The sequence below is a fragment of the Scyliorhinus canicula genome, chromosome 4 (genome assembly GCF_902713615.1).
Source record: "Scyliorhinus canicula chromosome 4, sScyCan1.1, whole genome shotgun sequence".
Lineage (NCBI taxonomy): Eukaryota > Metazoa > Chordata > Chondrichthyes > Carcharhiniformes > Scyliorhinidae > Scyliorhinus > Scyliorhinus canicula.
This window is the reverse complement of record NC_052149.1, coordinates 118747201-118773030: the sequence shown is the minus strand read 5'-3', so window position 1 is coordinate 118773030 and position 25830 is coordinate 118747201. Positions and strand designations below refer to the sequence as shown.

At 44.7% G+C, this 25830-nt stretch overlaps 1 protein-coding gene across 1 annotated transcript in view; it reads left to right on the top strand.

The window, feature by feature from the left end:
- The window catches only part of LOC119964923 (olfactomedin-like protein 2B), a 53699-nt gene that overhangs the window by 3008 nt on the left and 24861 nt on the right, over positions 1-25830 (top strand). Inside the window, exons 3-5 of the mRNA XM_038795102.1 lie at positions 9698-9805; positions 15557-15739; positions 23502-23721. Of these exons, the coding sequence (XP_038651030.1) occupies positions 9698-9805; positions 15557-15739; positions 23502-23721 (511 nt within the window). The remainder of the gene's footprint in view (positions 1-9697; positions 9806-15556; positions 15740-23501; positions 23722-25830) is intronic.

Here is a 25830-nt window from a genome sequence, read left to right as displayed (position 1 = left end):
TGAGTTCCTACAGTGTATCTTGTAGATGGTACACGCGGCTGCCACTGTCTTTCAGTGGGGGAGGGACCAAATGTTTTTGCAAGGGGTGCCAATAAAGCAGGCTGCTTTGTCCTGAATGGCATTGAAACTCCTGAGTGTTGTCGGAGCTGCACTCATCTAGGTAAGTGGGGAGTGTTCTATCACACTCTTGACTTGTGCCTTATAGATGGTGGACAAGCTTTGGGGAGTCAGGAAGTGAGTTACTCGCCGTAAGATCCCTAGCCTTTGACCTGCTCTGGTAGCTACAGTATTGAAATGGCTAGTTATGTGACACAGGGGAGAATTACCATATATAGAGGAAGTTACCAAATACAGGGGGAAGTGAACACCATGGGAAATGACCTAATCCAAGAGAAGTCTATCTAAATCAGGGGAGCATCAGTGAACACGAGGGACAAATTACTTTGCATAGGCAGTAAAGTAAATAACATATCTGAGCAAAGAAAAATTAAGGTTAGGAAAGGCTAGCTGATTCATTTAAATCTGGTCCATCTGGACTTCAAGCAGTTTACATAAACAATGAATCCCATTTGCCCTACCCTAACACTATCCCACACCCAAAACCCCACCGTAGAGGTACAAAAATGGAAAAGGAAACCCAAGACCAGTTTAAATGGGATAAAACTCTGAGAAACTCCTCTCCAAACCCCAGAGACATGCAAACAAGTTCCAGGTGTCCCCAGTGACATGTCTCCTGATACCGATTCATCTTCAATAGCCATCAATGGGCCATTCACAGGAATCCATACAACTCCTTTTTGTATACCTGCATGAGGCTGAAGTTGATATACACCAGGATAGCAGGAACAGACAAGTAGGACTCCGTGTGTCTTCCAATCAATACCTTACAGATACCTCATTGAGCATTAACACTGGGTGCATGTAACATCACACCACGCATGCAAACTCATTGTTGAAGCTGGACAGTAGAATGCACTAAGTCTGTCAGCGCACTATCAGCTCTGAAAAGTATTGAGAAGAAACACTCAAAGCTAGCACATACATATCACCATTGAATATGAAATGAAAAAAGGTTGGGGGAGACAACCTTGCCTATTATCTCATTTGAGGGATTCAGTGAATCTCTCCCATCAATTGTGGAGCTGGAATGTACGTCATCTAAAATCCAAGATTTTGGAACATTCTCGCATAGTTGCCAGCTTCTTATTGAGGCATTAGGTCAAAAGTGCTCAAGGAAACAATGTCAATTGACGTCCCCTGATACTCCTCAAACTTCATGAGCTCATCTGAAGCCATAATTCGTTCTACACATTGAGTTGCAAGAATTGGGTTGCAAGAATAGTTTATCTAGAGCTCACAGTTTGCTTATTAAAGAAAGAAATGTGCAGTTTTAAACAGGATTGTATACCCATGACAACATATCATACAAAACACTTTATTATTTAAAAAAGTAGCAGGTGCAATTATGCGTAATCTGTGATAGTTGCCTCTGTAACGTACAACATCTGTGAAACCGTACAATGTTAATAAACCCAAGTTTCATGTCCCACAACAGGTACAATGTATTGGCAAAAATGTGAAATTGCCTTTAATGATGTAAAATGATGAATCTGGTGAGGTTTGCAAGATGAAGTGTTCAATGATCGCAGTCTGTTGCACAATGCTTCCCTAAACTGCTCTTTAAAATCTTTTTGAAAAGATGTCTATCAATTTGTTGGAGGAATAAACATTATGAAACAGGTTGAATGGAAAATGTTTGTTCCTAGTGCAGTAGTCCGCATCCAAACTACATTCCTTTGTGCAATACATTCCCAGGGTTGTGAGCTCAGGACTGATACTTTTTTTTACATTAGGAATTCGGTATAACACTCTCCGTGGGGCTGGTGAAAATCCAACTACTTCAATGGCTCAGTTTGTAAATATGCTAACCAGTGTGGAGCTGAAGCCCAAAGAATAGGAAAGTTGCAGGTCTGTGCTGAGTGAGCTTATCTCTGTGATAAGACTCAATGATAATGAGTGCTATTTGGATTGGATTGCACTGGATTTGTTTATTGTCACGTGTACCGAGGTACAGTGAAAAGTATTTTTCTGCGAGCAGCTCAACAGATCATTAAGTACATGGGAAGAAAAGGGAATAAAAGAAAATACATAATAGGGTAACACAAGATATACAATGTAACTACATAAGTACCAGCATCGGATGAAGCATACAGGGTGTGGTGTTAATGAGGTCAGTCCATAAGAGCGTCATTTAGGAGTCTGGTAACAGTGAGGAAGAAGCTGTTTTTGAGTCTGTTCGTGTGTGTTCTCTGACTTCTGTATCTCCTGCCCGATGGAAGAAGTTGAAAGAGTGAGTAAGTTGGGTGGGAGGGATCTTTGATTATGCTGCCCACTTTCCTCAGGCAGCGGGAGGTGTAGATGGAGTCAATGGATGGGAAACAGGTTCGTGTGATGGACTGGGCGGTGTTCACAACTCTCTGAAGTTTCTTGCGGTCCTGGGCCGAGCAGTTGCCATACCAGGCTGTGATGCAGCCCGATAGGATGCTTTCTATGGTGCATCTGTAAAAGTTAGTAAGGGTAAATGTGGACATGCCGAATTTCCTTACTTTCCTGAGGAAGTATAGATGCTGTTGTGCTTTCTTGGTGGTAGCATCGACGTGGGTGGACCAGGACAGATTTTTGGAGATGTGCACCCTTGGGAATTTGAAACTGCTAACCATCTCCACCTTGGCCCCGTTGATGCTGACAGGGGTGTGTACAGTACTTTGCTTCCTGAAGTCAATGACCAGCTCTTTAGTTTTGCTGGCATTGAGGGAGAGATTGTTGTCGCTACACCACTCCACTAGGTTCTCTATCTCCCTCCTGTATTCTGACTCGTCGCTGTTTGAGATCTGGCCCACTATGGTCGTATCGTCAGCAAACTTAGTTGTCAAAAAGTTGTCAGAGCACTTCTAAATTGGGAAAGGAAACAAACTCGGTTGGGATTCCTGCTCCTTTTCACCACTTGATTATTTCTCCTGTTGTGATGCCCATGTGTCAAGCAGCCCATTAACACGAGGGAAATGTTGACTTGGATAAGTTACAAGTGGGCTATTTTGTCTAACAACGTATTTCATCAACACTCTTCAGAGGAGGGATGCCTGGAGGTAAAGGATATTAAAAGGAAAAAAAGAGCAAACACAATTTGTCAGCAGATCATCATGGTATACCAATTCCTGAGGAATCAGAGGGGCCTCCAAAAAAAATGATCTAAGTGCACTTCATCTGTCAACTCCAATAAAACAATCTGGAGTCCGGAAACAAGAACAAAGTTCAGCCATTATTGGAATTGTTAAAAGGCTGCTTCATTCCCTGGCATTGCAATCTTCCACTTGTGCTGTGACAGCAACTTGAGCATTTATTTTTTGTTGGAAACTGTTCAGTTGGAGTCCAGACATTTTTTTTTTCAATGGGGAATTTCCTTGCTGCATTTGTTTCAGTAGTCATCAAATGAAGGACGTCAATGATGGAAGAAATGGTTGTTTTCTTATTTTGGCAACCCAATTCTCTTAAGAAACGTAGAGGGCAGGGTAGACTTCATTCAAGATTATGGAATGTTGTAAAACTCAAGAGAAACCTACTTGCGTTGATTTTCAGAAGGCATTCAACCTTGTATGTGCTTCATGCAAGGCTTCCAGAAGGGGTAAGTGACTGGATCTTGGACGTTATTCAGCATGGTACCTCAGTCCAAGGTGAGGGGCTTACAGAAATTACCTTTCTCAAAAAAAAATGTGTAGGCTGTGGTTGTCCAAAGCTATTTAATCTGGAAGATCAACTGGTATTGACTGGCAACAAGTTTGGGATTAACTGTTTCTTGTCCTTCATTTTGTTTTGGTTCATGAGGATGAGGAGGAGAATAGAGTGTGGAATTGGATGTTGGAGTGAGCTCTCACACTGTTCTTACCACTCTGAGACCCAGCCTTAAGTCCAAGCCACCTTAGACTGACCAAGTGAATATCACATTCATCTCCGCATGTTTTCTGGGTTTTGACCTGAAGATTGGTTTAGGGATGTTTCAACCTGCAGCTTCTCAATTGCTTGAACTTAAGTATCAGTTCAAAGAACCTGGAAAGGTGTTTGGTGTGACTGATGAAAAATGAAACACTGATGCAGAGGAAGATACTTGCAACAGAGAGTTGACAGACTGCACTGATAATTACCAGATCTTGGAGTGGATGCTGATTCTGATCATTTAAAATGAAAAAGTTCCTCAAAAAGCTGTCACCAATTTCCAACCCCCCCACCAAAAGGGAAATTTGTCCTTTCAAACCAATTGTTTTTTGTTAAAACTGCAGCAATACGAATATGTCCTGATAGAAGACCGTGTACAGCATCACTCTCTGGTGTCAGGACATTTTAATGTGCTTGCTGACCATGCAATTTCTTCAGAGCAAATCAAGCCAGGCTTAACTCTGCACAGTGGGCACAGGATGCTTAATGAAGAAGTGATCACCATTGAATACAAGATCATTCAGACTAGAACACCAATTTTAAAAAAAAGTCTGTGGGCAGTAAACTATTGTTCTAGCAGTCATTTGGATCGAAACAATAATTCACTGCACAAAAAAGCCAAGAATAACAGTTTTACCAAGTTTTCAATAGAACAAAAAGAGGAAACTGTAGCTATGATTTACTTGCCGATAACTGCTGAAAGATTTATTCAGCAAATACACTGGTTCCAGCTGGAGTACGGAAAATAAAGAAAATTGATTTATAAAGTACCTTAATGTACCTCTCAGAAGAAACAGCAGAAAGCGCTTCACATCCATGAATTATATTGTACACTTGTTGTTACGTTGATAAAGATGTCTGCCATAGAAAAGCCCCACAAACAGCAATGGGATTTATGCTTGGGGCATAAATGCTGGCGAGAGAACCAAGAGAACTCTCCTGCTCTTCTTCAAACAGGGCAATGGCACCTGAATATGTAGGTGTGTTTGCCTTAAGATGATTGATTATGCAACTACTATAGAAAATAAACAACTAGAAAGCAAAAAACGCAGACCCAAACTGTTGAGCACTGAGGAAGGGGGGATAGTGGGAAGGCAAATAGATCAATATTGGCAATTTTACTCATCAAAATTCTGTGGCAAGCAAAATGTTCCTGGAATTTAAGCAAGTGTTTTAAAAGCTATTTTCATTACGAAGAGATTACAGAATCTGAAATGGCCAATTCACACATCAATCCCTTCATAGACAGTACATAATCTGTTCCATCATGGACCCCATCCATCCCCTTTAATCCCAGGAAAGGCCCTGCAATGTTTTACCTGTTCCTCCTCCTCCTCTCACCCAAATTAATCAAGCACAGTTCCATATTATTGAGGCTTTATGATTTCTCGTTGACCAGTTCCCATTTTTGTTGTAATATTTACATTATTCCAACTGTTCAGTAAATAACAATTTCCTCATGCATTCAATTATCCATATCTGTACTTTCCTTTTAATCCTTAATCTTATTATTTTTAAAAATTTAAAATACCCAATTTTGTTTCCCAATTAAGGGGCAATTTGGCGTGGACACTCCACCTACCCTGCACATCTTTGGGTTGTGGGGGTGAGACCCACACATACACAGGGAGAATGTTCAAACTCCACAAGGACAGTGACCCAGAGCCGGGATTCAAACCTAGGTCCTCTGCCATGAGGGAGCAGTGCTAACCACTGCGCCACATTGCCACCCAATCCTATTCCTAATCTGATATTCACACAGTTACTTTTTAAAGAGATGTTTGTTGGTAGAGCATCAACAACCTCCTCAAGGAATAGTGCCTGGGCAGCACGGTAGCATAGTTGTTAGCACAGTTGCTTCACAGCTCCAGGGTCCCAGATTCGATTCCTGGCTTGGGTCACTGTCTGTGCAGAGTCTGCACATTCTCCCCGTGTTTGCATGGGTTTCCTATGGGTGCTCTGGTTTCCTCCCACAGTCCAAAGATGTGCAGGTTAGGTGGATTGGCCATGATAAATTGCCCTTAGCATCCAAAAAATGTTAGGTGGGGTTACGGGGATAGGGTTGAGGTGTGGGGATAGGTTGGAGGTATGGGCTTAGATAGTGTGCTCTTTCCAAGGGCCGGTGCAGACTCGATGGGCCAAATGGCCTCCTTCTGTACTGTAAATTCTATGATTCTGATTCTATGATTCATATATCCCTTACCATGTAAAGAAAAGTAATTTCTTCTATTTTGTCCTAACTGATCCTCTTTAATACTGGGCTTGTGTTCTCCTGATCTGTGCTCATGGTCTAAGTTAAATAACATGTCTGCAGCTAAATTATCCATTTCTGGTAGCATTTTAAAATCTCAAATCACGCTTCCAAACATCCTTTTCAGTGAAAACAAGTTTAGTTCGTTCGTATTAGAATTCCAAATGTTTACTGACCCATCATTTTGATCCTGCAGATCAGGGCGAGACCTGTGAACTGTCCCCTGCTACATTAGTGGATTGCAGCAAGTTATTTCACACGTGTAAATATAAACTAATTAGACTCCTTCATTTCATTAACAGCAGAGACTCAGTTCTTCATGTGTTTAGTGAGACACCACTAAATAACTCAACCTCGCTCAAAGCTGACTAAATAGAGGTTGGTCTTGCATCATGAGCTTGATAACATTAGGATATCAGTTACGTCAAAAGCTTTCCAATGAACCTTCAGATGGAAACTCATAATGGTGTTATTAACAGTGCGTACAGGCACAGATGATTGGATCTTGATATTCCTAAATGGAGGTCCAGGAACGTATGTTACTGTTTGAGTAATGAAGCTTGTTTAACATGGTTCACAGGAGCCAGTGCAACACTGCTCTCCTGAAAGCTAAAGCTCCGATCAAGTTTCTCATTGCAAGGTGGCACTTTGGCGCAGTGGTTAGCACTGCTGCATACGGCGCTGAGAACCCGGGTTCGATCCCGACCCTGGGTCACTGTCCCTGTGGAGTTTGCACATTCTCCCCATGTCTGCGTGGGTTTCACCCCCGCACAATCCAAAGATGTGCAGGTTAGGTGGACTGGCTGTGCTAAATTGCCCCTTAATTGAAAAAAATAATTCGGTACTCTAAATGTATTTATTTTTTAAACTCTCATTGCAACAGCCTTGTCAGAGAGTTATATGAGAAGCATCCAATATAGATGTCGGACACAAAAAAATCCTTCAATCTGGCTCTCCTGTGATGACATGTGAAGATGAAGGGGTGATATCATTGAGTCATTCATTTAGAATGATGTGGGAGTCCAGCACCAGGGGGCAGAACCTTAAAATTGGATTTTGACCACTCAGGGATGATATTAGAGTCATAGAAGTTTACAGCACAGGTCCTTCGGCCCATCATAGCTGCGCCAGTCATAAACAACCACCTCAATATTCTAATCTCATTTTCCAGCACTTGGCCCATAGCCTTATATGCCTTGGCATCACAAGTGCACATCTAAATACATCTTAAATGTTATGAGGGTCTCTGCCTCCATCATCCTTTCAGGCAGTGAGTTCCAGACTCCCACCACTCTCTGGGTAAAAACGTTTATCCTCACATCCCCTCTAATCCTCCTGCTCTTTACCTTAAATCTATGCCCTGTGTTATTGATCCCTTCACCAAGGGGAAAAGCTTCTTCCTGTTCACTCTATCTGTGCCCCTCATAATTTTATACACAACAATCATGTCCCCCCTCAGTCCCCTCTGCTCCAAGGAAAACAACCCCAATCCATCCAATCTCTCTTCATAGCTAAAACTCTCCAGCCCGGGAACATCCTGGTATATCTCCTTTGCACCCTTTCCAGTGCTGTCACATCCCTCCTATAATGTAGATTCCAGAACCACACACAATACTCTAGCTGTGGCTGAACCAAAAATTTATCCAGTTCTATTAGGATACATTTCTTCACAATAAGTGGAAATCTGCAACTCTCTCCTCCAAAAAAAATTGAGGTTGATTGATTTTTGGCAGGCAAGGGTATTAAGGTTATGTAGTCAACAAAGGTAGATGGAGTTAAGATACAGGTCAGCCATGATGTAACTGAATGGCAGAATAAGCTCAAGGGCAGAATGGCCTCCTCCTGTTCTTATGTGACAAGCTAATTGACAAGGAAGTTGTCTGATTTTTTCAACAGAATAGGAAAGTGCAATTAAACTATAGCTCAACATCCTGGACACTGTTGTAGAACACACTGGGGTTTAATGGAGATCATTATTTTTCATGACCAGCCTGTACAAACAGCGGCACCTTATCCCCTTGTTTCAAATTATATTTAAGGTGTTGCTTTGATACCAAGTTGGATGATGCCTTGTTCTAGTGCTGCAAGGCAGAGAAACCTGCCCATAATTTACCCCCAAGAGACAGACTTTTAAAAAAGTATTTAAAGTGCTCAATTTTTCTTTTTCCAATTAAGTGGCCAATCCACTTACCCTGCACATCTTTGGGTTGTGGGGGTGAGACGCACACAGACACTGAGAATGTACAAACTCCACACAGACAGTGACCCCGGGACGGGATCGAACCCGGGTCCTTGGCGCCGTGAGGCAGCAGTGCTAACTGCTCTGCCACTTTGTGTTTCAGTTAACTTATGCCATCTTTGCAAAGGTAGGACAATCCTCACCCAGAGGAGTGTTTGCAAAGGGCACTCCCCCCAAGTATGTGTCAGGCTGAGCAGGAGTGGGTCAGTATTTGCAGGGGTTCTACAGGAATGTGCCTATATTTACAGGACCACAAGTGACGTGACATGCTTTAGGGGCGAGGATACCATTCCACAAGGGCTAAATCGCTGGCTTTGAAAGCAGACCAAGGCAGGCCAGCAGCATGGTTCGATTCCCGTAACAGCCTCCCCGGACAGGCGCCGGAATGCGGCGACTAGGGGCTTTTCACAGTAACTTCATTTGAAGCCTACTCGTGACAATAAGCGATTTACATTACATTTACAAATGGAAAAAGAAAAATCTGATTTGAAGGATCTTTTCTGCACAAGTGTGTTTCCTAACAGGACAACCAAGGAAAGGCACTGGCAGCTGTGAAGAAGCCATTTGTTGCTTGTACTATGCAGGAAATTGGAGGAGACACATCTGTTGTGTGAGACAGCCAGTTGGAGATAAACTCAATCCGCTGCCCGTGAAACATTAACCGGGCTTGACAATTATTACACTACAAAATTCTGAGTTGCATGGTTAATATATAAACTCATTAAATTAATACTGTCACAATTAGATGCCCTTTAAGAAGGGTTGAGGGGAGAGGTCAGTCGAAACCAGTTTGCCTCCAGCATGCATGGTATGCAGTTTGGTGAAGGTGACCTGTGATTTGTTTAAAAAGAAAAAAAATGCATTTTACATTGTACCTTTCACAACCTCTAGATGTCTCAAAGCACTTTACAACCAATGAAGTACTTTTGAAGTGTGGCCACTGTTATAATGTAGGAAATATGGAAGCCAATTTGTACATAGCAAGCTCCCCCAACAGCCATGTGATAATGGACAATGTTCCATTTTGTAGTGTTGATTGAAGGATAAATCAAAATAATGCTATGGGATCTTCGATGCGGACAGGGCTTTGGTTTGACATCTTATCCGATAAAGGAACCTCAATAAGTGCAGCACTCCCTTTGTACTGCACTGTAATGTCAGCTTGTGTTTCGTGCTCATTACAACATTGGTCCAAGATGTTTCTAATTTGTTTTCAGCTCTCCTCTGTGATGGAACTGTTGGAAGGTGCCTTCTTTGGAATAGACCTCCTAAAATTACATTCTGTTACAACCAAACTCATCAAGCGTATTGAAAAATTGGAAGAGGTAAGACACATCTTGGTTAACTGCTCAGATGGCGACCATCCAGCACCTTGTCCAAGTGAATTCTCTTCATGTGTGAAAATAGGATAGGGAATGTCAGAAGCAATTTTAATTATGAGGGGCATTGTAGTAAGTTCCGATCTTGGAGTTTTCCCATGCTAATGCCACAGAACAATCTCCATCAGAGGGAACTCAGAAGGAGAGTCACCCAGGCCACTCTCTACACCTCATAATGGTTGTCTTTAGAATTACACTGAAAAGGCCATTTGGCCCAAATGGTCTGTGTTTATGTTGCACACAATCCTCCTCCCACCGTACACCATCTCACCATCACCTCCTACCTTTTGCTCCCTCATGTAATTTTCTAACTTCTCTAAAAATGTATGTGCTATTTGCTTCAAACACTCTATGTGGCAGTGAGATTCACATTCTCTTTTTTTTATTGTCACAAGTATGAAGTAACTGTGAAAAGCCACTAGTCGCCACATTCCGGCGCCTATTCTGGTAAGCTGGTACGTGAATTGAACCCGTGCTGCTGGCCTTGTTCTGCATCACAAACCAGTTGTCTAGCCCACTGAGCTAAACCAGCCCATAATCTAATTTCATTGGAGAGTGATACTGGAGGTGATCTGGGGCAGGGCACTTGTCAGAACCAGGGGCGGAAAGGACAAGGGTGACAGTGCTGCAGAGAAGCTATAGCTGTCATTTTTATGGAACCATCAAGAGCAGTTATCTGAACTCTCAGTCATTCGCTGTACTTCACCACACAACACAAGCTTCAATAACAAACAAAACATGTGCCAAGTGTTAACCGTTGTTTAATTTGTGACTCAAAAGCACAAGAAATGCTTTCCCTGATGATGCACACACATCTAAAGACAGTGTGATACTTTGCCAGACCACATCTTGTTGTTTTTGCCCCCCCCCCCCCCCCCCCCCCCCCCCCCACATTGTGTGACTGACCACTGGCAACCTCTCCACTCTGATAGGGAACACTGAGTGACCCAATTCAGGAACAGCCTTGAATGGTTTCTTCAGCAATTAAAACCCGCAATTCCACACCACATTCTTCAATGATAATTTGAACCTTGCTTCAACATTCTCCTCTACTCTGTTGAACCAGATTTTGTAAAGGGATCTGGTTGAATTGCAGATAATGTTGCACTTTGCAACGTTGCGTACAAGTAATTATTTTGATCTAAAACTAATCAGCATGAAAATCTGTGTAAAGTATTCAGAAGCCGTCTAGCTCTAGTCATATTGTTGTATTTTTTACACTCATGAACACATGGGTGATATGTTAATTTGTGTAGGATCTCATAAAATTGCTTAATTATCATGCCAACACAAATGGAAGTTGCATGGGTCTCACTCCCACTTGTGTGGATCTCACCCCTACAACCCAAAGATGTGCAGAGTAGGTGGATTGGCCTTGCTAAATTGCCCCTTCATTGTAAAAAAATAATTGGGTTTATTTTAATTTATTTAAAAAAAACAAACATGGAAGTAATTTTGTGCATTCTGCATTGCAAGATTCTACAGACTGCAGTGAAATGAATGCTCCTTTTTTTCCAATGTTTGACAAGGGGGGGGTGGTAAATGATGCTCATCTAAGGGCAGCACGGTAGCATTGTGGATAGCACAATTGCTTCACAGCACCAGCGTCCCAGGTTCGGTTCCCGGCTGGGTCACTGTCTGTGCGGAGTCTGCACATCCTCCCCGTGTCTGCGTGGGTTTCCTCCGGGTGCTCCGGTTTCCTCCCACAGTCCAAAGATGTCCAGGTTAGGTGGACACCTGTGCCCCTAGTGACCAAAAAGGTTAGGAGGGGTTATTGGGTTACGGTGATAGGGTGGAAGTGAGGGCTTAAGTGGGTCGGTGCAGACTCGATGGGCTGAATGGCGTTCTTCTGCACTGTATGTTCTATGTCCACCTGAACAGCAAGAAGAGGCAAAGAAGATGTTTCCTAAATTTCCATGATCTTTACTATTTAATTAAAACAAATAATATAAACTCAAAGTGAAATGTCGAAATAAAGTTAAAATTTATGATGTTAAAATGGTGACTAAGTTGCTCCTGCAACCTTGGTGTAATTACCTTTCTTCACTACTTGGAGACAATATTTAGTCTCAGATCCCTAAGTGCAATGCTATTAGAAGCAGCATCATAATGCATAATTCTACAAAATATACAAGAGAAATGAAACTAATAACACACTGTTACATGCAGCAATGGTGTATCATTGTACATAGCATTGTTATAGGAGTGCACATGATATATCATACTGGATAAAAGCAAATTACTGCGGATGCTGGAATCTGAATCCAAAAGATAAGATGCTGGAAAATCTCAGCAGGTCTGGCAGCATCTGTAGGGAGAGAAAAGAGCTAATGTTTCGAGTCCAGATGATCCTTTGTCAAAGCTAAAAGACATAGAAAGTGGGAGATATTTATACTGTAGGGTGAGGGATTGAAAGATGAGTCATAGCCACAGAAACCAAGGGAAAATAGTGCTGATAGTCACAGAAACCAAGGGAAAGGAGTCCTAATGGCAGTTCCCAGAGAGAACAAAAGCTGTTAAAGGCCAAACAGCAGAGAAACTAAAATCAGAGAGTACGCTGTGACATGTGTAGATGTGGGGGGGGGAGGGGGGGGGGGGGGGCATGGGTGGGAGAGAGGTAAAATGACTTTTTTTCCAACATGCAGTACTTATACTTTTCTCCAATTAAATATTGAGAAGACTGAAGCCAGTGTCTTCCGTCCAACAAAACAAACTCTATTCCTTAGCCACCAACTCCACCCTTCTCCCTGGCAAATGTCCACAGCTGAACCAGACTGTTTGCAACTGTGGTGTCATATTTGACCCCAAGATGAGCTTTCAACCAAACTATCTGCGCCGTCACTAAATCTACCTATTTCTACCTCTGTCGCATCATCCAATCTAGTCCCTGACTCAGCTCATCTATAGCTGACACCTTTGCCTTTGTTACCTCGAGACCTGGTCATTTTAATACAGTCCTGGTTCCTAGTCTTCCATGTTCTACTGTTCGTAAACTTGAGGTGAATAAAATCTCTGCTGCCTGTGAACTTACTCATGCCTAGTTCCATTCACCCATTACTCCTCTGTTCACTGACCTACACTAGCTCCTAATTAGGCAGTGCCTTGATTTAAAAATTTTCATTTGCGTTTTCAAAATCCTCCATGGCTTCACCCATCCCTTTGACAGTAGCTGCACTGTAGGACAGAGTAAACATCAAGAAATAATGGGGGCTTCAAAGATATGTCAAATGTCATGTCTATGTCAAAATGCAGCAAGACTTGGACAATATGCAGGCTTGGGCTGACAAGCGGCAAGTAACACAGAACATAGAACATACAGTGCAGAAGGAGGCCATTTGGCCCATCGAGTCTGCACTGACCCACTTAAGCCCTCACTTCCACCCTATCCACGTAACCCCATAACCCCTCCTAACCTTTTTGGACACTAAGGGCAATTTATCATGGCCAACCCACCTAACCTGCACGTCTTTGGACTGTGGGAGGAAAGCGGAGCACCCGGAGGACAACCCACGCAGACACGGGGAGAACGTGCAGACTCCGCACGGACAGTGACCCAGCAGGGAATCGAACCTGGGACCCTGGAGCTGTGAAGCCATAGTGCTAACCAATATGCTACCGTGCTGCCCGTAACATCCATGCATGGACAACTATGAACGGACAATAAATGCTGGCATAGGCAGCGATGCCCACATTTTGTAAATTAATTATAAAACAAAATTTGATCCCCCCCCCCCCCCCCCCCCCCCGCCCCTTGCTGATCCCTCAATCCCCCTTAAAAAAGTTGATAAACTGCTTCCAATTCCAGGTGAACCCCTCTGCCATCACCCTCAGAGCGAACTTGACCTTCTCCAGCCTCAGGATTTCTGCCAGGTCACTCACCCACTCTCCCGCTTTTGGTGACTCAGTGTCCCGCCACCCTAACAAAATCCGTCTCCGTGCTATCAAGGAGTCAAAGGCCAAAACATTGGGCTCTATCACCCCCTGGACTCCCGGATCTTCCGTCACCCCAAATATCGGCACCTCTGGACTCGGAACCGCCTCCATACCCAACACCTCGGACATCACGTCCGAGAACCCCCCAGTCTTGGATATGTCCAGAACATGTGGATGTGATTTGTGGGCCAGAAAAGATAGATTTTAAAAACACCTTAAAGGAGGAAAGTGAGGTGAAGGTGAAAGTGAGACTTTGTAATAACTTTGCAATCAGATTTACCCCAAATTTTCACTCCTTCATTCTGCGCATGTTGCTGCCTCGCTCTGTACAAATCCCTTTACCGCCTTGATTTAATCCATGGAGTCTCCAAACTGCAGCCCAAAGACCAAATGTGGTCCCAGATCTCAGGCAACCTGGTGATTTTATTTATTTACTCACTCAGCTTTTATCTTATTTGAATTTTGTGTGCTGAGAGATTTGGAAAAGGCAGTTCATAGTGTCGCTGCACCATTGGAGAATAAATCCTAAATCAGGAAAAAAATGTGACAAATGTGCATTTACATTACGCCTTTTATGATCTCAGGAAGTTGCAAGTATGTTTTATTGCTAATTGACCCAGTTTAGAATTCTAATCACTGTCGTAATGTAGGAAATGTAACAAACAATTTATGTACAGAACGCTCCTGCAAACAGCAATGAGATGAAGGACCAAATAATCTGTGTAAATTATTTTTATTGAGGGATAAATATTAGCCCGGATACTGGAAGTATTCCCTGCTCTTCCTCGAATTATACCTTCAGATTTTTTAATGTCCACTTGTAATGCACTTGTATACTCACACATGAAAATTCTTCCAGGGAAATCATACAGAATGAATATAACTCATCCAAAAATATCATCAGTAACTGAGTGTTTAAACAGATGGTTGTCATAATACTCAACAACAGAACAGATGTAGAGAGGCATGAAAAGATGATATTGGTTGTGTTTATATGGTGTGATAAGAGCGTTAAGATGACACATTGAACATTAAAGGCGCATGAAAACTGCAGGGCGTCAGGGCAGGTTCTCCAAGATAACTTAATACCCTAGTTACACTACACAGAGGAGTACAGTATCATGAGCATCTTTAACAATAGTTTGGAGTGGACAGCCAATGTTCATCACACCCCTTCAGACTATCAAGGCATGTGCACTCTCTAAGCTCAACAAACCAATTGCCAATGAAATTCTTGATGAAGCAGTAAATGTTTTCCTGCAGCACTACAGTTTGAAAGGAGGTGCTGGAGTGGGTCCACAAAACTACTTTTAAATCTTAAGATTGAATGAGTCAGTTACCTAACACCTTTGCAATACTGTAACTGGCATAGACACTTGTCTAATTAGCAGTATTTGTGGTCCAAGAATAAATGTGCATCAACTGAGGTATGGTAGTTTAGTGGTTATAATCCAAGACTGAAAATCCAGAGATCAGAAACTCAAGTCACACCCTGCCAAGTTGTAAGCTGTATTACTGCATTCTGAAAAGCAAGCAGCAGGGAAAGAAAATGACAAAAGCTACCAGATTTGGGTAAAAACTCAACTGGTTCAAATGTGCCTGGTAATCATTATTGTTATTGTATCTTTGGTTATTTTTTGACGACAAGGGTGCTTTAAAGCCACAAGTAGTTGATGCTGTGTTACAGCAAGGGTCAACCAAAAAAAGAACAGAGAAACGAGGAAGACAGAGCAGGGTGATTAACTGATCTCCCTTTCTCCCCAGGCATATACCATAAATACCTCCACAGAGGATAGGCCCATCACTGGCAATTCCAACAAGGTTCAGAGTAAGATGGAGAAGAAGGAAAACTGCACGGATCCTCGCAGAAGCCTGAAGGAAGAAATGATTGACATGAGCACAAACTTTCTGCAGAGAGATGCTGCGGCCACCTACACCCAGTCCGAGGTAGGAGACCAAGCCAAGGAGACAAACAATGTCACTGAGACATCTGGGTCCCATTTATATTTCTTCCGTCAGTTTGAAAAGCAGCTGTAGCAGAAAGTGATCCAAGAAGACAATGAAACAGAAAAGCACCAATGACTAAATAATTTGATCCTGTCCCAAGTTTTAGAAGCGGGTATTGTTGACAAATGCTTTCCCTGCCTCTGCATTCCGGATGATAGGTCTGCCCTATGAATCATGAATGTATTGGTGAAAGTCCCCAGCATTAAAAAATGTGGCATTTTTATTGCGGGTTTTTGTGCTCACCAAGGTCAGGGACCATCGACACACGATACCATCAAAAACCCCGAAGGCGGGTTCATGTTCAGGTTTGTTAAGCTTAGATGACAATGCCGATGTGCTGCTTCTCCATGTTTTAAATGCCTCAATCCATTCTACTACGTCGGGGACAAAATGTTTCACGGTCTATGATAGAGCTGCAAGGTTGGTGAGCTGGGTTTGCCAGTGTAAATATAGGGAGCTAAGAAACTGGTGTGAGGATCCTGCAGATCTAACTTAAACTTCCAAAGTCAAGGGTGCTCCAGTCACCTATAGTCCATGCAAGAATAAAGCTTCCTCAGTACTGCCCCAACAATGCGCCTCAGCCTCTGGTAAAGCACCTCCTGCAGCTTCAGCGACTGCCAGTTTTCCATTTCCTGAATTCCTGAGCACAATATTTCACTGGTGCCAAATTAGGCAGGGATTTGTGCTGTGGGCTCAATGCCCACTCAGAACAGAACTGAGACTGCTCAAATTCATTTCAGCTTAGGAAGGACCCTGAACAACCGGCCAACAGATCTAATCAATCCGAGCTGTTTTCAACTGGATCCTAGAGGGAAAAGAGCGGAGTCTTTAATACTGAACTTGACAGGTCAAACATTAAGGGCAGAAATGTTGGGCTTCACCAATGTGAGAAATGGAGGTAGATGGGGCCCGAAAATACCTTGTGGGCCGGCATGTTGGTTTCCCGACCCTGTGCCACCCGATGCTAACCGTTTTGGCCGAGGATATTTTTGGGGCCGGATATGACCATCTATCCCATGAGGTGGGCAGCCGATTAGGTTTGTTACGAGCCTTGTTAAGGGCACTGGAAGGAGGCTGTCTGGGATTTTCCAGCTGTCTCCAATTTCCCCCACAATGGGGGACCACCCCCTCCTGGAAGCAGGCATCTTGCAGCAGGCTGAGGTGCCAGCATACCAGGCAGCTCTGCCACCCTGGGTGCAAGTGTAGCCAAAGGCAGTCCTGGAGAGGGAATTCCCCAACGTACCCCATCCCACACTGGTAACCTGGCTGCTTTTTCTGTTTTCTACTTGATTTCTTTTTTAAGTGGATGAGAGGACCCCTTCTTGGTGAAGCATCTTCTCCGTTACTGCAGACTGCTGCTCCTGTCAACCTATTGGTTTTCCAAATTCAAAAGCTTGACCACTGCCTTTAATTGGACAGGGAAACTGTCTCCATGCCAATTAAGATTGTGCCCAGGTCAAACACAAAGAGTGATGTGTTTCCCTCCTGGGAATGAGCGTAGGGTTAAGAAAATGACTCAGTTCCTGTTTCCTGCCCCCAAAGTGATAATTCAGCCCAAAGTCTGTTCTGTTAAATTATATGGTTCCAGTAATGGCAACATACTTGGGGATGTGAAAGGATATTTTGAAAAACAGCAAGAAGGAGTGAAGGAGGCTGGTGTAATAACTTTGCCAAGGCCAGAGTCTTCTGACAATAACTCCTTTTGTTATGTACTGCTGCAGTGTACAACACATCCCAGCCCGCGGACCCTTGGAGTGCCGGTCCGGGTCTGAACTGCGGGTTTTGAATTGCAGCCATGCATCTCCTATTGGGTGATAGGGGAGCTCATATTCCATGAAGCCCATGGGGGAATCTATTAGCCAACCCCTGTGTCCTTTATGCCCATAAGAACAGCCAGGAATTTTCTTGGATAATGGAAGGGGCAAAATATATTGCAGCTTAAACTTACTCTTGGGCCGTAATTCTCTTGCTGCGTTGCGCTCAAGGGAGGGCACAACAGGCCGGAGAATTCCGGGAGATCTCTCCAGCGGACCTCCGAACAGGCTCCACGTCTCGCGAGACGTCAGAGTCGGAACTCCATCCAAAATGGACGGGACCGAATGACGCTCCTGGAAGTTGGTTGTAAACCTACTTACGACCTACCTGCCTGTGATACACATCCTCCCTCAATTCTCCAGCCTGCCCAGGGAGGCTGCAGCAGGGTACCAGTCAGTGCTGATCCACACAAACGTGGACCAGGCAGGAGGGTACCCGAGGGGGTCTCCCAGGCCATCAGAGAACCCTGGGTGGTCAAGGTAAGTGCAGGGTCACTCCCAGGAACTCCCCTGGAATGTGAGCACCTTAGCATTGCCAAGCTGGAAGGAGCACCGTAAGAGTGCTAAGGTGGCATTGCAAGGGTGCATGAGTGTCAGGATGGCACTGCCAAGAGTCAGGGGCCATGCCCATGAAATGAGGGTGGAGGAAGGGTTTGAAGGGTGGGAGGGTGCAGGGCAGGTAAGTAGGGGCTTGTGTGAGGTTGGGGGGTGATGGTTGGGGGTCCTGGAAGGGATGGGGTGCTGTAAGGGGACTTGGAGGGGCCTGATGAGGGGGGAAACCCAGGGACCCCATAGCGGGGTGCCCCCACATGTGTGTGGGGGTGACATTTCCCATGGGTGAGAGGTGTAGGGGACCCACAAGCTCACTAGAGTTCAGGGCACCCTTTCAAATTGGCGGCCCGATCTCTGAGGGCACGATTCTCCGGCATCGTTGCACTCTTGCTCAAGCGAAACGAGGCCGGTGAATTGCGGGAGACACCAAAAACGAGATCTGTGCCAGGCGCCAAACAGTTTGTGATGCAACCGGCCCGCTCCCATAGGCGAAATCAGATTCTCGCTGTAGCGGGGCGAGAAACCGATTATCACCACTTTAGCTCAATTTCCATACAATTAACCAGAGCCACCCCATATCCAACAGCCTCCTGTGATTCAGCAGCCTCCCCAGCAAGTGGTCACACTGGCGCTGATTTGAAAAGCGTGAACCTGGCGGAAGGGCCTCTGTGGGGAGCCGAGGTGAGTAGCCGTCTTTGCTCACAGGCAAAGAGACTGGGGGCGCTGGGCTTGCTGCCCCAGTGCTGATTGGGGGGGTGGGACCTTCGGCCTGGGGTGGCGGACCTTCCGCAGGGATGGGCCACCATGGGAGGGTTGGGGAGGCGCTGGAGGGGAGGGGGGTCAACCAGTGGCAACCCCTCGCGGCACCACTGTGCCAACCCCTGGATCATGTGTACCCCGTTCCAGGGCCAACCCTTGTCCTGCCCGTCTGCCCCAACGACCACCCATAACCCCTACCGATTGCTGAAGCCTCTAGCTGCGCGGCTGAAGGCTATTGCTAATAGGGAATTGCCATTTGTGGTTAAATGAGCACTTCTTACAACCCAAGTGGTTTCCCATGGGTGGGTGGGCCCTGTAAGCATGTGGGAGTCATTGTCTAGCATCCCAGTCACACCTTGATGCATGGACACTGCAAGAGGCAACACCACACACGCAGCAGCCAACATCCAAACACCCAGGGGATAGGACACAGCTGAGTTCCGCTCCCCAGTGCTAAAAAATTCTTAGGGCTGGATTCTTCCGCCCCGCTCGCCGCAAGATCGCCACAGGCGGGACGCGGACAGTGGAAAAGTCCATTGGCTGAGGGTAGGCGCGGCTGGAGAATCCCTCCCTCTAAATGTGGGCCAAACCGGTGAGAAACTCCCTAGGACCCAAAAAAGTGATTGAGGGACATTGAATAGCAGTGGGGAACTTGCTGGCACAGCCAGCGGGAAACTCTCTGAAAAACCTGCCACAATTTCATTTCGAAATATATTGGGAGAATCGTGCCCTTGAAGTGTAAAAGAAGAATATGCAGTTGGAAATTCTTGTGATGTCCAAACAAAAGTAGGTAAAGCCTCATTTCTGGCTTGCATGCATAATGTAAAAAATGGCCCTGTTACCACTAAAGTAAATTGTTGAACAGGTTGGGTGTATGTCCATTTGCTTTGTACATTTCAAGGCAAAAACGACAACCAATCCTCCCATTTATTCTCCTTCTCAATAACTCAGTTATTGGCTCTCCAATTTCCTAAATCGCCACAATGGGCTGAGCAAACTTCATGGGCTCAACTACAAAGTATGGGACGAGAGTCCTGTGCATTTGAGATCAGGTCGAAGTTACAATTTCCGCTTCCTGAAAGATATTAGTGAACTACTTGTGCGTTATAATAAAACAGCAGCTTTCATTTTTGCTGCTGGAAAGAACGAGGTTCACGGAATTCAATTTCTCATTTTGCCCTGGTGAGATTTGAACTTAGAACCACAGGGCTGCCATACATACTTCTGCGTTCAACATCTCCCATTTTACTTGGGGTCATCATAATCACTCTTCTCCAGCTCCTCCTGTCAGTCACCCATTCTTCTTCCATCCTCGCTTTGCTACGTCCCTCACTACGGCTTACTTCCATCTGGTGTTAGTTCTTCCCCCACCCCTCCTTTTTGGCAGCCCCACCTCCATCACTTGCCTCACGACATATCCTATCTCCCTCTGCACCATATGACCATACCTTGTTAATCTTTTCTTGTCTACTTGTTTCGATGCTCCCACAGTCATCATTGGCCACCTGATGTACTGGCTGCTAGTTTTTTCCTTTCATGACTCTCCACATATCCACTTCAGCATCTGTATATCATTAGTCTCTAGCCATTGATTCTCCTTTCTTGATATCGCCCATGTTTCTGCACCATGCAATAAGGTTGGGTTTCTGGAAGACTTAGAAAGTCCGAGTCCGACAAAGCTTCTGTCGCTGTTGTTTTTGGAAGATGGTGGGGGAGGGGGAAATGGTGTCCCCTCCTGAGTTGGATCAGGTCCACAGGTTGTTGAGGCAGAAACACTGTACTGGTGAGCCAGCACATGCGATCATCGTGCGCTTTCACGGTTTTCGATACAAAGAAAGAATTTTGGGGTGGGTAAAAGATCATCGGGCCTCCAGATGGGAGCGCCACGTTGTCAGGATCTATCAAGATGTTGGAGCGGAGCTGGCCAAGAGAGTGCAGCATTCAGCAAGGCCAAGGCTGCGTTGTATCGGAGCAATGTTCCATTTGGTATGGTTTACCCTCTGAGCGACTTATCAAACAAAATATTACTACTTTGAAACTCTGGAGGAGGTTGTGCGTTTGTGCAGAAACATGGACTGGGATTGTGATAAGTGTAAATTATATTGGTTGGGAGGTGTATGTGTGGGGGTGAGAGTGTGAATTTGGGGATTTTGGTGGGGTGTTTGTTTACGCATTTTGGAGCTTTGTGCCTGGATTTGTAGTGTGGGTTTTCTCCAATTGGTGTTGTTCATGTATCTTTCTTTTTCCCCTGGAATGATTATAAGTGGATTTGGGCTGGGGGCTGGTTGGCGTTATGGGTTTTTGTTGTTATGCTTTGTACTCTGTGTAGGGGCCATCCTGCTCACTCAATAGCTAAACAGTAAGTTAACGGGGGCAGAGGGATCCCCGGGGTATCTGCAGCTCAGACTGTGGGGCGGGGGGGGGGGGAGGGGGGGGGGGGGGGGGGAGCGGATTAGTCTGATTTCAGGTGTTTTGTTTTAGGTTTGGGAAGATGGGAGCCTTTCTCTAGTTGTTGTTTGCTGGGTAATTTGGGTGTGGTATTGATGGGAGGCTGTGGTTGTTCTCTGACGGTGGCTGTAAACCGTTCGTTGTTCTGTTTTGATGGGAGATTTGGCAGCCAGCTTGGGTGGGCGTGTCGGCTCTGTTTGAATAGTTGCTGAACTGCCCCACACGGTGGGAATGGCTGACTCTCGGTTGGGTGGGTAGATGACCCCCTATTTGGCTGGTCACGTGGAATGTGAGGGGGCTAAACGGCCCGGTAAAAAGATCTAAAGGGTTTGCACACATTAGGCTGATGTGGTGCTGTTGCAGGAGACCCATTTGAGGATTAAAGATCAGACAAGGTTATAGAAGGGCTGGTTTGGGGCAAGTATTTCATTTGGGATTTGACAGTAGGACCTGGGGCATTGCAATTTTCATTAAATAAGAAAGTATATTTTCTGGCGGCTAAAATTCTGATAGACCTGAATGGAAGGTATGTAATGGTCAGTTGCTCATTGGCAGGTACTCCGGTGGTCAATGTAAATGCACCAAACTGGGATGATGCAGATTTTCTCAATAAGTTGCTGGCTTCTGTCCCGATCTGGACTCAAACCAGCTAATCCTGGGAGGGATCTCTAACTGTGAACTGGACCCTCAGCTGGATTTCTTTATTTGTTCATGGAACATGGACATCGCAGGCTGTGCGTTTATTGACCATCCCTAATTGCAGTTAGGGGCAGTTAAGAGTCAACCACATTGATGTGGGTTCGGAGTCACATGTAGGCCAGGATGGCAGATATCCTTCCCTAAAGGACATTAGTGAACCAGATGGGTTTTTACAACAATTGACAATGGTTTAATGGTCATTTTTAGACTTTTAATTCCAGATTTTAATTGAATTCAAATTTTCCCATCTGCAGTGGCAGGATTTGAACCTGGGATCCCAGAGCAGTACTCTGGGTCTCTGGATTACTAGTTCAGTGACAATACCACTATGCCACCGCCTCCCCCATTGAGGCCTAAGTCTTTGAGTCCTTCTGGGGTGGCAAAAGCACACTTGGCCTTTATGGAGCAGATGGGGTGGGCAGACCTGTGGAAAATTTTACATCCAAAATGAGAAGGACTTTTGTTTTTTTCTCTCAGATACATCAGTCTACTCTTGGATCGACTTCAGTGTGGTGGGCAGGTCTCTGCTTCCAGGGCTATTGTGGGCGGGGTATTCGGAAATAGTGATTTGGATCATGTTCCAAATATTGTGGGGTCGCACCTGGCTCAGCATCCCCATTGGAGGTTGGAAACCCCATTGTTGGCTGATAGGGGATTCTGTGAGAAGATTCCCTTCGCCATTGGGGAGTACATTGATTTTAATAAGAGTGAAGAAATTTCATCTTCCACAGTGTGGAAGGCTTTGAAGACGGTCATTAGGGGAGAGATAATCTCCTACATCGCACATAAAGTGAAGAGTGAAAGGGTGGAGAAGCAGAGGTTGGTGGATGCCATCCTGGTGGTGGATCGCCAATATTCGCTTATCCCAACGCTGGAATTGTTGGCAAGCAGAAAGAAATTGCAGTTGGAATTTGGGTTGCTTTTGATGGGTGAGGCAATGTGTCATCTGCGACATCTGGTGACTTAATTGAGGTGTACAAAATTATGAGGGAAGAGATAGATTGGACAGGATAAAATTGTTTCCCTTGGCGGAGAATTCTAGAACCAGGGGCCATAGATTCAAGATAAGCGACAGAAGCGGTCGAGGGGACGTGAGGAAGAACGTTTTTATGCAGAAGGTAGTCTGGAATTCGCTGCTTGTATTGGTTGTGGAGGCAGAGACCCTAAACTCTTTTAAAAAGTACTTGGATCAACACTTGAAGTACTATAAGTTACAGGGCTATGGACCGAGTGCAGGAAGGTGGGATTAGAAAGGGCACCTGGGCGTCCTTGGGCTGGCATGGACAAGATGGGCCAAAGGGCCTCCTTCTATGCTGTAACTTTTTAATGGTTCTTTTGTGGTCTTTAAAGCTGGAGTCCTATTTGTTAACCCCTGGGATCCTCTGCGAGCTCTTCCACCTAATGGCCCCCCAATTCTGGTTTGTTTAAAGGAGAGACACATCCGTTTGTTAGCTGAAATGTTCGACAAAGAGCTCAGCCAGAAGAGAAGTGGTAATAAAGATACCAAACCACACATGAAGGAGAAGCAGTTTGAGAGGCACCACAAGCACAAGCATTCCCAAAGGCCGACCATTTTACGAGCAACGTACTACAAGGCAAAGGCTTCGGAGGAAGCAGAGGTAGCAGATGAAGATGTGGCAGAGGACGAGCGTAAGTGCACAATAACATTTTTGTTTGGGTTAGGATATTGAAGAAAAACTTAATTGGCTGTAAAGTACTTTGGGAGATCTTGATATTTGCAAAGGTACAAGTTTCTTCTTTGTTACTTAAGAATGGAATCAATAGAAGTAGAATGCTTTTATTATGGGCACTTGCACCTTCAATTAGTGCACATTATTTTCTCTCACTTACTTATTCGCTTATAAGGCTTTGGGGCCTCACGGTAGCATGGTGGTTAGCATCAATGCTTCACAGCTCCAGGGTCCCAGGTTCGATTCCCGGCTGGGTCACTGTCTGTGTGGAGTCTGCACGTCCTCCCTGTGTGTGCGTGGGTTTCCTCCGGGTGCTCCGGTTTCCTCCCACAGTCCAAAGATGTGCGGGTTAGGTGGATTGGCCATGCTAAATTGCCCGTAGTGTAAGGTTAATGGGGGGATTGTTGGGTTACGGGTATACGGGTTACTTCCAGTTGTAGTAATGTTGCTAATTCTGGTTGGAAATATTCCAGTTGGCTGCATTTGGTGATGCTGCAACTACAGAGGGCGCACTTCCCACACATAGTCGCAGTGCCTGAGAGGTCAAAGCCACTGATGTCCAATGCAGTGCTCTGTATCAAAGATAGTTTTTAAAAATTCATTTATGGGATGTGGGCATCGCTGGCTTGCCCAGCAATTATTGCCCATACCCAATTGCCATTGAGAAAGTGGTAGTGAGCTACCTTCTTGAGCCACTGCAATCTATGTGGTGTAGGTACACCCACATTGCTGTCAGAGAGGGAGCACCAGGATGAAGGGAATTTATAATAGGGAACAAATAATAGCTGATGAACTAAATACATACTTTGGTTCTGCCTTCACAAGGGAGGACACAAAAAACGTACCAGAAATGTTGGGCAACACAGGGTTTAGTGAGAGAAACTGAAGCAAATCAGTATTAGTAGTTAAATGGTGTTGGTGAAATTGTTAGGACTGATGGCTGATAAACCCCCATCCCAGAGTACTCAAGGAAGTGACCCTAGAAATAGTGGCTGCATTGGAGGTCATCTTCCAATATTCAATTGACCCTGAAACAATTCCTATGGGTTGGAGTGTAGCCAATGTAACCTCACCATTTAAAAAGGGAGGCAGAGAGAAAACAGGGGATTATAGATCAGTCAGCTTGATGTTGGTAGTGGAGAAAATGCTAGAGTCCATTATGAAAGATATAACAGGCGAGCACTTGGAAAACAATGGCAAGATCGGACAGAGTTAGCTTGGACTTAAGAAAGGGAATTTTTGCTGGACTTCTCGACTGGAATTCTTTGAGAATATAACTAGTAGAACTAATGAGGGGGAGCCCACAGATGTTGTTAGTTTGGACTTTCGACAAGGTCTCACATAAGAGATTAGTGTGTAAAATTAAAGTGCATTGAATTGGGGGCTGTGTGTTGAAATGGATACAAAACTGGTTGGCAGACAGGAAACAAAGAGTAGGAATAAATGGGTCTTTTTCCAAAATGACAGGCAGTGACCAATGGGGTGCTGCAGGGATCAGTGCTTAGACCCCAGCTATTCTGTTTATTAATGATTTAGATGAGGGAACAAAAATTTTCAAATGACAAAGCTGGGTGGGATGGGAAGGTGAGCTGTGAGGTGGATGCAGAGATGCTTCATTGTGATTTGGACAAGTTAACTGAGTGGGCAAATGCACGGCAGATACAGTATACTGTAGATAAATGTGCGGTTATCTACTCTGGTAGCAAAAACAGGAAGGCAGATTATTATCTGAATGGCTATAGATTAAAAGAGGGAAATGTGCAATGAGACCTGGGTGTCCTCATACACCAGTAGCTGAAAGTAAGCATACAGGTGCAGCAGGCTGTGAAGAAGGCAAATGATATGCTGGCTTTCGTAGTGAAAGGATTATAGGAGCAGGGATGTGTTGCTGCAATTATACAGGGCCTTGGTCAGACCACACCTGGAATATTGTGTGCAGTTTTGGTCTCCTTCTCTGAGGAAGGATGTTCTTGCTATGGATGGAGTACAGAGAAGGGTTACCAGACTGATTCCTGGGATGGTGGAACTCGGGTATGAGGTAAGATTGCGTCGATTCGGAATTATCTTG